Source organism: Macrobrachium rosenbergii, chromosome 17 (genome assembly GCF_040412425.1).
Source record: "Macrobrachium rosenbergii isolate ZJJX-2024 chromosome 17, ASM4041242v1, whole genome shotgun sequence".
NCBI lineage: Eukaryota > Metazoa > Arthropoda > Malacostraca > Decapoda > Palaemonidae > Macrobrachium > Macrobrachium rosenbergii.
In genome coordinates, this window is record NC_089757.1 from 9,653,770 (window position 1) to 9,668,780 (window position 15,011).

Consider the following 15,011-nt stretch of genomic DNA (forward strand, 5'->3'; position numbering starts at 1 on the left):
GTTTCTTGGTGGGGGGCGTGGGGAATTGTGACCACACTCAAACTGGTACTAGGAATCTAGGGCCACACAAAACGCAGTGTGCATCGGTCCGCACTACTGAGAGGTCACGCTGGGCTTTCTCTCCGCTAGGTTGAGTGTTTGTGTTAGTATTTTGTTGCATATTATTACGAATGCACTTTTAAGGCAGACTATTTTGGAGGCGGGGGGGGGATAGAATGGCATTCTGACATGTGATGAAAGGGTACACGGGCCAGAAGAGGTTGAGAACCACTGATCCAAGATATTAACTGCTACCAGTACAAATATCGTAGCAATGGCTGCACTGACCCTGGCTTCGTATGGGTAGAACTCTCGGGTGTCAATGCCGTTGTTGTTATCGATGTAAGTATAGACACGATTATGGTTGCCTCCACCGCAGCCTGCGTTCGATGCGCTGTGGTTCTTCATGCAATCCATTGCGTTTTGCTCCGACAGTGCCACCATTTCGCCCGTCTTCAAATACTGGTGGCTTTCAAGTGCCGCTATCTGTTGGGTGTTGGACTTTTTTAGATTGCATATAAACATACAAATATATACTTGTGTGTGTACATTATACATATGTTATATATATATATATATATATATATATATATATATATATATATATATATATATATATATATATATATATATATTATTCATTTCCTTAAAGAGCATAAGGCTCCCGAGAATTATTTTGATAGTTTCCGCAATCATCAAATCGGCAAACATCGCCAATCTACATTCCGTTCACAACCTAGCTTCTTACCACAGTCCTTTGCTTCCACATTTACTGTCCTTTCTCCGGCTTCTGTCACCATCCCATGCATAAAAATATTAAACATATTAAACATCCATGGAGACATAAGGATCCCTTTTTTACAGCCCAGTTGTTGCCCTAGACCAACCACTCTCCCTTCTACAAACTCTAGTTCTTCATTGGATGGGTGGGTAGAGCTCTCGGCTAGCATGCTGTTGCCCCAGCGTTCGACTCTCCGACCGGCCAATGAAGAATTAGAAGAATTCATTTCTGATGATAGAAATTCATTTCTCGTCATAATGTGGTTCGGATTCCACAATGAACTGTAGGTCCCTTTGCTAGGTAACCAGTTGGTTCCTAGCCACGTAAAATAAATCTACTCCTTCGGGCCAGCCCTAGGAGAGCTGTTAATCAGCTCAGTGGTCTAGTTAAACTAAGATATACTTTTTTTCTACAAACTCTAACTCATGTTTCACTTCCATCATAACTTTTTATCGTTCTTAGCAATTTACGCTCTACCATACATCCTCAGTAACTTCTACTTTGTCTTTATCAATTGTCACAAACTTCTCAAGGTCCATATACGCCATATGCAGCCTTTTGCCTTTGCTTTCAAGCTACCCATATGTTTTTTTATAATAACTTTGAATATCAGCCCTGTTAAAGATGTGTCGGGGTATAGTGTAACTATATTGCTAATTACTGTTGTAACTAATTCTCTAGCATCCGAGCACAGATGTTGGAAGACTGCACGGTAACATAACTGTCAGACCACAAAATCTTTGTTAACTGGACTGTAATTGTTGACGATCCTCACTTTCGGAAGAAAACTGCCTTAGGAGAGAGAGAGAGAGAGAGAGAGAGAGAGAGAGAGAGAGAGAGAGAGAGAGAGAGGCTGCTCAGCGACACAGGAAAATCAACTCTTAAACTAACCGCGGCAAATGCGTAGCAAGACCCACATCGGCCCTGACTCCTGACGGGGGTGACTGCCCCAAGGCTTCGATAATCCATGCTGTTGGGCACCGAGTCACTGGAGACCTTGTCGAACACGGGAACTTGATCGGATTCATTTTCAGGAGGGACAAAACCCGTCATGAGGGCTACGAACTCTTCGTTAGTCTGTTTAGGAGAAAAACCAGAATGCATCAGAAAAGGAATCAGAATCTTTGATTTTGTTTGTCCGGGTACTGGTATCAGAATCAGGCAAATAATCAGACTTTATTATTTAATCCTTCAGGTGTAGGGCTGGTTAGTGTATTGTTATGAAATCACACATATTCTGTTTTTGAGGCTAAATGGTATGTTGAATGAAAGATCTGTGAAATTGTGATTGAACTATTATATTTTTACTGATATACTTGATATAAAACAGAATTTTATGTAACCACCATCCATTAAACTGATATACTGGGTAGCCTATGTGGAAGTGATTTCAAATGTACGCAAGACCAGATCCATTATACTTGTATTTTAGAAGAAGTAGAAGTTCTAAATACTTCGTTTGTCCCACCATTCGTTCTATCGAGAACCAATAATGAATTTTCGATCTTCTTGTTCTCATCGAAACTCAGCAGTCACTGAACGATCACTCGACCACTGAAGTAAAGCAACTCAAGGTCTGACAGTTAAGCCTCTGTCACAAAAACTCAAACCTTCGACGAACCTGAGGAGATTGCAGTGAGCGAAAATGGGTCACAGTTTTTCCAGAAGAGTCAATAGTGGGTGAGTGTGTGTGTAAAACGTGTGCGTGTAATATCAAATCCAACAAAATAAAAGTTTACCAAATCCGAAAACTCGTTCATCCGGACGTCGTAGGTTTCAGTTCCCTCCATGTATCTGATATTGTGTTCACTGATGAACTGCATATTTTCTTGGAACACCGCCCGCCTGTAGTTCTCCTCTCCTACGCTATTGTAAGATTTCCCATGCGTCACCTGCGGCAGAGAGAAAAAACAATTTTACTTTAGCTCAAGAGAAAAATAGTGACTGTAATGCCCGTGTAACGCAGCCAACAAGATAAGATAGTGCGTGGTTTTGCGAACGGTACCCAGGAAAGCGTTTATCTCCACGTTGTAAAGGTTCTCCTTCCGATAACAGGACGTAAGTTTGATTAATAATGCTATGTTTCCTGTCGACTGGAGATAATTTCTTATGCCATCTAATTTATTTATGAGGTTTTTTTTTAAATACTTTTATTTAATGTAGTTTATACTGCTCTGACTATGGTTGATCAAGACATTTCTCTAGAACGTTAGGTAACTATGGATAATAAACTGGCCTCGCATCTCTCTCTCTCTTCTGAATTACACTGCTGGAACATCTAAACTGAAAATCTTACACGAGAGAGAGAGGGAGAGAGGGACTAATTAACAAATAATAGAAAAGGGATGTGCAAAAACATACACGTTACGTCATGGAGTAAGGTAACGACACCATGATTCTCAATCTGTAATGAGAATGTAGTCACATGTTCTGGTAAAGCAAGTGAAGACGATGATGTGCAGTGCGTTGAAATTGTAAACAATTTTTTCCTCACAATTTTAATTTACTTTTTCGTTTGGTTTTGTTTGTGGGTTTAAAGCAACAAAAATTGGCCCAGGTCAGCACCGGAATCGAGAAAGCTCTGCCAGTTTTTCACTGTAGTTGGTTAATTTGTTTAATACCTCCTGGGACGTTTACTTAGTTGGGTGAATGAGAACTTTTATTCTTATATACGAGCTTGTTGGAGCGCGCTACGCCCGCTGGCACCCGGAGCTGCTGGCTCCCCTACCTACCCTGCCCCCACCCGGGGCGGACGAACAGGTTTGCAGGAGGAGGGTGGATGTCTCCCTACCCTCCCGTTCCCCTACCTACGTTTTAAAGTGCTAAGTACTAGCCAAGAAAAACCGTTTTGTTATGAGTGTATCCTCACCAAAGTAAAACATGTGAACACGCTTCGGCACCTTATCGCATACATAACACAAACAGGTTGAAAACAAGTCAACGACCTTAGGTGGAGAACGACTCTTTGGCCAGTGTTGGATAGCTTGAAGTACTGGTTCGGACTACTAATAGGTCGCTAACTTGTAGTCAGCCTCTTTGTGGTTTGTGTGATAAGTTACCAACGTGTGTTTGTGACAAACAATGTTTTACTGCAGTGTGGGCACACGCTAAGGGTGCAGCCACATTACAATAGAACATGTCATACGTATGTGTACCTTAGTTTAACCAGACCACAGAGCTGATTAACAGCTCTCCTAGGGCTGGCCTGAAGGATTAGACATATTTTTACGAGGCTAAGAACCAATTGGTTACCTAGCAACGGGACCTACAGCTTATTGTGGAATCCGAACCGCATTATAACGAGAGATGAGTTTCTGTCACCAGAAATAAATTTCTCTAATTCTTCATTGGCCGGTGGGAGAATCGAACGCGGGCCCAGCAGAGTGCTAGCCGAGAACGATACCAACCCGTCCAATGAAGAACTAGACAACATGTCATAAACACACGTCGGTAACACCGCATCCATATCACCAACAATGAAATCATGTCAGCGACTGTAGGTGAAGACTGAACCTTTTTCAAATGCTGGATAATCGTTTAAAACATTGGTTAGAAGGTCCCATAAGTCGTTGACTTGTACCTAACCTGTTTGTGATGTTTCTGCGATAAGTTAACGGCGTGTACGTAAACAACTTCCCTTCCCACGCTTGCATTTACTTCTAATTTTAAATATCTTTTTTGTGGCCTGAATTTTTCACTCTTCATAATTGTAATACATATCTGCAATATAATTGTGTTTCGGCATTAAACGTGCCATGTTTTTCAGTGTTTTATGTGAAAATCGAATAAAAACACAGAACCAGCGGTTACCAAACTTATGCAAGTTGGTTTTCAGTACTGAAAAACAAAGCAAAAAGTAGAAAAAAACTTTTTTTTAGACCAATCCTCCACTTAATTACTTATTTACTTACTTTGAAATGAGTCCATTGCTCATTGGTTGTCCGGCTAACTCCCGCTGTGGCTAAGCCAAACCCGATGATGAGAGGCAAAATGACCATCTGCGAATAAAACAAATTCTTGAATGTTTCGGTTAATTTTGATTATTAATATTTTTTTCTTATCCAAATCCTTGCATTTGAAATAAGTTGTTTTTTTCCATTTTAGTTCCATTTTAGTCCTTGTTTTGAAAATCACTCCTTTTCTTTTTATAGCACTTTATAAGTCCTCCCTTGCAGAACAGTTTCTCTAAATAGCTTTATTTTATTGATTGATTTCCATTGTTTTTCATGGTTATGTCGAGGAATTTAGCTCCATTAAAACGACTGAGTTTTACACTAGAAGACTGATATATTACTATTTTAAGTCTTCTTTCCCAATGTCTTTGAAGGGAAAGTTCTACGTGTTGGAGGGAAAAAATTAATAGGGTTCTTTAATTTCTTTAGGGGCAGGTTAATATTCTTTCTTATAAGCAAATGGCAGAAAAATTTGAATTAGCTCTGTTTTGTTATATTGCTTTAGTTTTTCCAGTACAAAGCACTGCCTTCGAACTAAATTCTGCAGTAGATATCACTGTTTTCTAATATAATTTACGGTACAGTACCTCGCAGTCTGAATGTTTTTCCCCATTGCAGCACTCTGCTACGTGACATAACACCGCAAAAATCACAGCTCATTGCATTGCTCTCATATAGTTTTTTTTAGAGCACAGAGAAAATCTGTAACCTAGGAATTGCGCGGCTTAGTGACCTGTGTCTTTTCCTCTACTGCCAGGCATTGGACTCTCTTCCTAATGCTAATTTTCGCGACGCATAAATTTTCATCATATAAGAGACAGGTCTAATCCTTCATGCGGCAATGAACCCAATATCCGTACGCAGCCCAGGTAGATGTCGGAAGAAATATGGGGCTTAATCCAAAAGGAAGAATTAGACCTGTCTCTTATATGATGAAGATTTATGCACCACGAAAGGCAGCATTAGGAAGAGAGTCCTAGGTTACAGATTTTCTCTGTGCTTTAAACAACGATTTAAGAGCAACGTAATGAGCTGTGATTTTTTTATGGTCTGACGTACTTTTAATGTAAAAAATAAAAATCACGTAGCAGCGTAAGGCATATGAGATACCCTGGTAGGCCTATATTCAAGTAATTTAGTAGTTTTCATCCTGGTGACTGGGCAGAGTCCTGAGATCCACATCAAACCCCGCCTATCCCCTTTAAACACCGTACCAGACTTACGAGTGGCATTACGGGAGAGGCCGCAGTAGCACAAAGCTGGCTTGATCTAAACCTAGGTCTAATCCATGCTCTTTAAATGGCCACCATCATTGTCGTTAAATAATAGCGAAGTTTTTAACTTAAAAGAATATATAGGAATGCGGGAAGCATTTTTCAATTGTAGTCACTTGACAATAATTCTGTCCGAGGAAGGAAGGGCTGAATGGGTTAATTCAGACCTGAAAAATGCAGTCACGACTGTAGTCATCAACGTTAGAAGTAACTTGTTTGCTAAAATAACTTCTGTTCTGACACTATATATTGCATACGCGTCCATGAATTTAGAGGGGATTTCAAGAGTAAAACATGCCGGAAAGAAGAGATAGGAGGAGGAATAAGCAAGAAAGAAGAGAAGTAAAGTTAAATGAAGGAAAAGAGGTAGAGGTGAGCGTATAAAAATAAAAAAAGAGACTGTTATAGGGATAGATCAGAAGGAAAAGACAGGGGTAAGACTGAACAAAAATGGAGATACAGCAATGAGATTTAATAAGAAGAAAGAGGCAAGAGTAAATATTTACAGAACTCACCTTGATAACGCGAGGGAAGAAAATCGCTCCTCCACGCCTCTGTTGAATCTGTTCCTCTTTTGTAATGAAAGCCCTCCTTAATATTCAGGTGGCTGTTCCCACCACCTACGTTAATTGCTGCCAAACAACGCCAGCTGTTTTATTTCAGTTAATCACTCTATCTCTCGTTTGACAAGCAGTAGCAGTTATCTTCCTTCTCTGCTTTTAATGTTATTACCGAACATAAAGTTGAGTTTTTTTTTTTGGGGGGCGGGGGCGTGTGAGGTTCCTGGCTCCATACAGGCCTAAAAATAGTTTACATCCCTGTAAGACAGAAAAATGGATGTTGGTCATGTGATACAACTAAGAAAATAGTAAAAACCTCACTTGAAAGTACAAGCAACCTGAAATGTTATTTGTTGGTCCAAAATCCAAATGAAAATAGGAACAAAACACTCGATATGTATCGTCAAGTAATGTGAGGTAAATAATGATTAAATTCACTTGATTATATAATTGCCTTTAATAAGTATTTTATGCAACGTCTTATCTGAGCACCGTATTGTTTATTACTGGTTTAAGGTACAAATGTGAATAAGTCCTACAAACTTTATATAACCGCAAAGAAACCCGGACTTATTCACAGATGAAACATTTGAGAAGGAGACACGTGACTGACTGACTGACTTACATCATTATTTGAAGCCATGCAAACAGAGGTGGTCGGCACGGAAAAGTCTCAAAAAATCTGATTTGCCATAGACCACAATACAGATGGTTTCACAAATACGGCTGGCCTGACTCAGATGAATCTTGTTTTCATGCGACTGAAATATTATGAATGTTGTTAATTACATTTACACTATTCATTGATATATAGAATGTATTAGTGATAGAGAATCGATAAAATTATTCCACCAATTGCATTGTCATTAAGTAAAATGAATTGAATATAAAGGCTTCTATGGTTACGCCTGATGTCTAAATGTATGAACGGATGAAACTCGTGGGCGGTTGGGTCATAACGAAGACCCAAATAAAATTTTTCTTTGTTTGCCGTAGGATAGTTCAGATGACCTTCCATCTATTCAGTAAACTTTTATAACAATTTGACAAAAAAAAAAAAACGGAATTACCGGCTAGATTTTTATACGTGACTTACTGCATAATTGACTCGAACTGCTCAACGACGGTGTGTAGTGATTGTTCATGCTAGCCATCACGTGAGCAAAAGCAGTTATCTTAGAGAGAGAGAGAGAGAGAGAGAGAGAGAGAGAGAGAGAGAGAGAGAGAGAGAGAGAGAGAGAGATAACACAAAGAACACTGTATTTTGGAACTGCAAAAGCGTTCAAGTATTTCAAAACCATAGGCAGTGCTGGATGTATTAATTACAGATTATTGAATTTTACATAGTCCTATAAACATTGCTGTTATTTTGACTCTTTCAGGATATTTTATTAGTGGCTTCTCAAACCATGAAGACTTTATTTTAGTTTTAGTGTCCTTTTTTGTATCCCTTTTACGTAAGCCTTCAGATGCCATCTGTATCATTTCTCATATATTTCTGTTTATGTAACTGTTCGTAATATTACAATGGATACTTCATATACAAATCTGTGCGTTAAAAATTATATTATCTTTAACGAAATTATTTTCCTTCTAAATTATTCGGCTTAATTCAATGCTGTCGCATGAGGAATGCTTTACAAAATAGAACATGTATAGTAGAAACCTTTGCAATGAATGCCAGGTAACAATCTTGAGTCAGTATTTAGAGATAAAATACCAGCATATAAAGACAGATTCCAAAGATATAGGAAGCATCTATAATCGGAAACGGAGACAAATATTTAGCTTATGGCAGTTGTCATTTCATTTCGCCAGCAGGTCGTAGGAGCTCCCGTAAAGGGCGCTACTGCGACAGCGCTAATCCCATTTCTATCGTAATCAATTTGACAACAGGGCTCATTAGAGTAGTACCTCAAGGCGGCATTCAGGTCGAATAACAATCATTTCCCTGTTCGTTTTAAATTTCATAACAAAGTTACCCATTAAAATAATAGAAAAATCAAGGGACCAGTGTGCAAAAACAAATGGTAATTCATATATAGAGAAGACCGTATGTGGAGATGAAAAATAAATCTTGACTTGGGGGAAACTCCCGGGAAACTGACGCAAATAAAGGCAAGACATAAACTTATCTTCGTGTAGATTCCTCGTTTTAGTAGTTGTACAAGATAAAGGATTGCTTTTATGCATGACTATTAATCCAGATTCCGTGAAAATATCTTTTTGTGTTAAAACCTTAAAATATTGTCGACGCATTGTTTATTATAAACCTAAATACAGTACTTGCATTAGTGTTTTCTTAAGTATAGTTACTCTGAGGTTTTATAGTTTTGCAACGTATATTTATTTGCCGGTTCAGAATGACGGCAGTTTTTTATTACGTTGGCCGGTGACGGTGTTGCTAATTGCTAATTTATCTCTTGTCGTTTAGAATTCTTTTTACTGGGTTTTATTTACTGTCTAGCTCATGGGAAAAAAGTGCCACAATTACGCACGAGCAGAGATTGAATTTGTTTAAATCAAAATAATTTACGTAAATATTTATTTGTCAGTTCCTATTCTTCTCCAACGACCTACCGACAAAATGCAGTTAATCAAGCGTTTTGAAGGTAAGGGGTTTGAACAAAGCTACGGTAGTGAGCTCATTCATAACAGTTTTTCTCTACCAAACTAAGTCTTCAGCCCTACGCAACCAGCCTCTTCCACCTTTATCTCTGAAGGATCTCACGAAGGCCCTTATACTTAGTTCATCAGGAGGGCGCCCTTTTGTTAGTCGAACTTTCTCCTGATTTTAATTGTATTTGAAAAGACAAGTAACTTATTTTTCTTAAATATCGGCAATTTTTCACATCCTTCTGGCTCTGGTGCAGGTAAGACTAGTCTAGGTATGAGTGCCAAAGAGTTATTTTCTTCATTATATTTAGTGTATCTTGGCTCTGTTAATTTACAACCATTTTGTACGTTAAAAGAAAGGTGCCGGTAACTATGGATTGGATGTGTTTGCGAAAAAAATTAGCATTGTTGAATTACCATTTGATAGTCATAACTTCTGACTACTGTTATCCTGAGATCTCCGTTTGCGAATGATGGTTATTGTAAATGCGAACAGCGATGAGCTGTGCATCCGAATGCCTTAATCCAACAGAGGCACGGAGGAAGCAAACATATAAATTCTTTATTATTACTTTATCATTATCAACCAAAATCTACAAGCATTAATGAGAAACTCGCTGAACATTCCATTACCTTGCAAAAAGAGTCTCCATTGAGTAATTGATAATGCGGATGCACGGTAAAGGAAACAACAGCTTATGATGAATTAACAGTCAGATTGAATATTCCTCTATACATACAGCTTTGTAAGTTAAGAGAACCTAAGTATAAACCTTTCATAATATGAGGCCAAGGAGGGGAAATACGATTGGTCAAAGGTGTGGTAATGTTGGATTTGCTAAATGTTTTTAGACAGAAAGGCAGGTGTAGACTGAATTATTCAGCGTCGGTGTAGCCTGAAGAGCGTAGTAAATGAATCATTTGGTCTTACTAATCCTAGATTGTACCTAGCACACCCAAGCGATCATAGAGCATGTCTTTCTGTCTCGCTGATTTTGCTTCGGATTCATTTTTTACCTTCGGTAGAAAATGGATATAAAGTGAAAATGACAGCATCATTCACTATATTCGAACAATTATGATTAAATTTGACGATTTTTCGCCTGCGTTTTGTTGAGGAAACCCTGGAGTTCTGAAAGTTTTGTTGATTGCAGTCCTATGAAAGAGCCCTTTTTATAATCAGTCTGAAATTTTGTGCGTAGTATTGGACAATTTAGACAATTGCCAATGATGGCCGCTTGTAATTGTATAATCAGATCACACGTTGCATAAACCATTAAAATTAAATTCCTCACATGATATAACATTTGTATACACATTAAATCCTATGATGTATTTATTATTTCTTTTAATGCTTTTTTGAAGAATGTAAGTCATTCTGTTTTGGAGCTAAAGCTACTGTATAGCTTTTTCGGTGAAGCTTGTTTCTTTATGAAACTAGTAACACACGTCGCTGGGATCAATTATCTGAAGTACGTTTTCTATGTTTCAGAGAGCTGAGGAAGGTATACCTGTGAACCATTTTTCCCGTGATGCCATCATTTTGCTCTGCTTATTTCTATGATCTAATGACGCATTTTTACCGGTAAGTCATGGGATATATGATGGTAAGTATTTCAGAATTGAGCTAAAGAGGCTACTGTTTTGACCTTAGTAACACTGAGCTGCTTTTTTTTTTTGGTTCGTCATCATTGATTGTTTGATTAGATCAAATGTAGAATATGGACTCCGACTTCTCTGGAGGCTGGTATTCTACATCTGTGGAAGATTTAGGGCCGTTTTCTTCATTTTCCCTACGATATTTAGTTTAAAGAATGAAGACATGGCTGAGCACACGCATATATATATATATATATATATATATATATATATATATATATATATATATATATATATATATATATATATATATGCATGTACTGTATAGTTTGTATGCGTACATGTGTGTGGATTTATATAAAGTATTCAGACATGTAAAACCTTCGACTAAGAAAGGCAAAGTCTGGAAATAATGCATTGTGACCTATTGAAGGTTTATATACTCCTTAAAGATCAGGAGAGTGAACTGAGTGAGGTGAATGAAACCGCGAGGAAAAATGCAAGAGAGCGACACAGTTTTAATATACCGTACCTGCTATCACCAACATATAACTCTAAAATCGTGTTTATTAATTCAATTATGTATATAAGAAAACATATTTATTTCAGCTTTGGTTTAACGGAATACTTATCGATATGGTCATTTTTTTTTTGTCTGTAAACTATCTTTCACCATATCTGTCCTTAACGGCTGTAAAAGAGGTTCATTAACAACTCACCCTTCCTCTACCCCTTACCGCCCCCCCGCCCACCTCCCTTTTAAAACAAGAGGACACTTCCTCACCCAGCTTTTGCGAAGCCATAAAACTTGAGAGTATATTGAAAATCTTCGAAACGTTCTCAATTTATGTCGTTTCACTATGATTTGTGTGTTTATTTTAGTTTTAGGATATAAGTAGTCCCTGTTAACGCGAAAAAAAAATTGCTATATCGTTCGTAAAAAAACAAGCAGCAAATAAATAAAGACGAAGACTGTTTATTGGTGGAAGCAGTGTTGGAACATCCGAAATTCGGGCATTCCTATTTCTTAGTGTGGGATTCATAGAGGGAACGTCTCAAGACCTGACAGGGTAAGGTTTTCGTGTTCTTGCAAGTATATGAGGGTTGTAGGTGTAGCATTAAATGGATGAATGTGGTGGTGCATTAGATAGAAAGCCTTTTATTATATTTTTCTTTGAGAAAGGCTTTATTTATATATTGACTTTCGTTTTGTGTTGAACCGGTTGAACCCAAATTTAGTAAGGGCAACTGGCTGCATAATTTACGTTGCCTTTGGGGTCTACTCTAATACAGTAGACAAGTTAAGCCCGTTTGCCACCAAAGGTATTCGTTTTTAATAATTATTTTCGGTATTGACGAATTTCACGGTGTACTCTTGTGCGTTTTCATTTGGGCCATGTATGCATGAATACCGAGATGCACATTTTGTTATTCTTGAGTAACCCGATAAACGTTAGCTTTAGTTTTTAAGACCGGTGAAATTTTTGCCTGGAACCCAATAATGTTATTTTTTCTGGTCATTATTTGCTGAGACCCATCAGTAATTTGGCAGACATCATTGTAGCAGTTGCGGTAAGACCACATGTCTGAACCTGAGCATGTTAGTTCAGCGACATTGGTAGATTTTTCCTATCAGAAGCAAGATCAGGAATAATTGTTGAGGACTGGTCTAGCTATGGACGTTTTCTCTGTGTTTTGGATACAGGCAGTTAGTTGGTCTTCATTGGTAGATTTTGCTCAAGTACGCATGGTCAGTGCTTTTCAAAATTACCTATCTTCAATACTATCAGAAGTACTGGAATTTAGTGGACTCTTGACCAGCCAAATTTTACCATCCTGTAATGAACGCTGTTTTAGCTGCCTATGTAATGCGTGCAGTATTTCCTAATTCAGTTTTATTCCCCCAAAAGGTGCATGTGATGCAGCTTTTTTTTTCGGTGTGGTAACATCAGCATACTGTATGTACCTGTTCAAGTACATGAATAGAACGAATTTTGCACATATTTACAACATTCAAACTTTTTTTTACATTTGTGTAGCGCAAATTTCTCTATTGTGAGATTTTAAATAGGATAATTAACAGCTAGTTTCTATCAGAACTGTGTAAAAGGTGCATTTCTGGAAGCTCCTGCGAACTATTTTGTAGCTGGATTCAGCTAGCCGTTTGCCGTCACGGGCTCTTCCTTGAGAACTGTTTGCTACAACTACCACAACTCTTAACCCACAACTCCACCCAATACTGACTGTTTATCACTACCTGTTCCTCAGCCATGGTTTGCGAAACCAGATAACGAAAAACTGCCTGAGCTTTTTTTACGATTTTGAATTTTTAACACTATTTTTTTGTTTTACGAAACATTTATATGCAAAGAATTCGTCTGCCATTTGAAAATTTGCTAAAAATAAAAATTAAATAAAACCCATATATCCTGGAAGGAACTACTGGATCACACTGACTTTTGGAAACTGGACGTTTAAAGGCCCTGCCTTCGTAGTGTTAGCTTCTTTGGGTATCTACGTAAGGCGGTATGATATGTTACATGATATTTGTTTTAAATTGAAATTTACTAAGATGTAATCAAATGTGGTTTTTATTATTATAACAATATTTGTGTGAATTGGGTGTAACACAATCGGATATAAATCGGGTAAATTTGGTGACTAGTTTTCCAGCAGTCAATAGGGAAAATACAAACCTTGACAGAAAGCGCTCTCTGAGGTTAAATGTTCTGGCAATGGGTTTGTGACCATAGCTCCAGGAGAAAACCAATTTTTTTCGTCATTACAATCGTAGCCCAGGCCTATATTGTTGCTTTTTTTTTCATGTAAAACTATTTTCAGATAATTCCTGCATCAAGAGTATTGTTAAGTATATATGTAAACTTTTGGTAATTTATATAGACCTGTCAATTCATAAACTGAAGCAGAGTTGTTGTGTTGTATTTCCAGATGTCCGTACTTTGAAATGGGAAATGTTGGTATATTGTATTCAATGGCCGCGAAGTAAAATGTCTATGGTAAACATTTTAACGAGTTTGCCGTACATTCTTGGCGTTAAATCAGGTTCGCTTTTTAAAGTTCGTTTTAGAGATTATAACCAATTGTGCGCTTCTTGTTAAAGATATCTATTAATTTTTACGTTCTTTTCAACCTAAAAGGTTCGACCTTGAAGTTTTTATCATAACAGGTACTTAACCTTTTTTTCGACTCCATAAAAAGCAATTTAGTTGAACCGATAAGATATAGTAAATCTTTTTTTCATGCCGATGTTTTGTTGACAGTTGATTCGGTGAAAACGTTTAAACTTCTAATGTTCACCTGGCGAATATTAACCAAAAGTTTCTTTAATGATACAGCTTCTTTATGTTCATAGGTCGAAGTAAAGTCAATAAGCCTTTATTCACGATGTTATTTGAATAACAAGGGTTATATAAGCCTTGCAAGATTCCCAAAGCATTCGCAGTTGACGGAGATACTGTATATAAAGTTTACTAAAGACGACCCATGGGTAATAAACGTGCACATATATAACTGTTTTTTTTTTTTTCAAGTGTCGACGCTCCCACTAACAATGGGTTAATATCACGAATGTCCAATAGATATGCATTGTGACATGGGTTACCGCAAAGTATCTTCTAGGCAAACGACGATTTTCCAAAATAAGACAGCCCGTTTGGCGGGAAAGGATATCCTGTCCCTACCTTGCCGCGGCCCTAGCGAGAACGGGGATACGGAAGGTTAAGGTAAAATATGGGTCCTCCAGTTGCCGAATTGACATCAAGGCTAGATAAATTACTAAAAGTTTGCATACCTAACAACACGTGTGATGCAGGAATTATTATTTGAAAGCAGTTTTACACGAAAGCAAGGAGACAAAATTTAAAGCCAAAAAAATAATGAAAAATAATAAATAAAAAATTATCTTTATAGGCCTGGGCTAAGATTGCAATGATGGAAAAATTGATAGACCAAAATCGTATAAAAATGGTAGTACAGAACGTTAGATGAAAGTGGGGCACGTATGGATTTCCGAAGCATAATTGGGGTTGTGAAACTTCGTCAGCTTACGGAACAAAATAGATTTTGATGAATCCGTGTCACAGTTTAGGTTTTCATCGACATGACGTCCGGAGAAATGTGGAACTTTTAAATTCATGTACCTTTATTGCCAACTGTTGGTTGTATAAAC

At 37.7% G+C, this 15,011-nt stretch overlaps 1 protein-coding gene and 1 long non-coding RNA gene across 3 annotated transcripts in view; one reads left to right on the top strand and one right to left on the bottom strand.

Annotated features, from left to right (window-relative positions):
* The window catches only part of LOC136847721 (procathepsin L-like), a 10,895-nt gene extending 4,260 nt beyond the window's left edge, over positions 1-6,635 (bottom strand). The window contains exons 1-5 of the mRNA XM_067119584.1: positions 6,563-6,635; positions 4,732-4,818; positions 2,560-2,712; positions 1,712-1,897; positions 328-525 (exon numbers count right to left, since the gene is read on the bottom strand). Coding sequence (XP_066975685.1) covers positions 328-525; positions 1,712-1,897; positions 2,560-2,712; positions 4,732-4,818 — 624 coding nt within the window. The 5' untranslated portion in view covers positions 6,563-6,635. The remainder of the gene's footprint in view (positions 1-327; positions 526-1,711; positions 1,898-2,559; positions 2,713-4,731; positions 4,819-6,562) is intronic.
* Positions 1-15,011, top strand: part of LOC136847723 (uncharacterized) — a 211,198-nt gene that overhangs the window by 178,837 nt on the left and 17,350 nt on the right. Inside the window, exon 2 of one of the 2 annotated variants that reach the window (XR_010855808.1) lies at positions 10,716-10,808. This is a non-coding gene — a long non-coding RNA (uncharacterized lncRNA). Of the gene's footprint in view, positions 1-10,715; positions 10,809-11,769; positions 11,893-15,011 lie in introns of those variants that run through there. The other variant, XR_010855809.1, reaches the window with a different exon arrangement.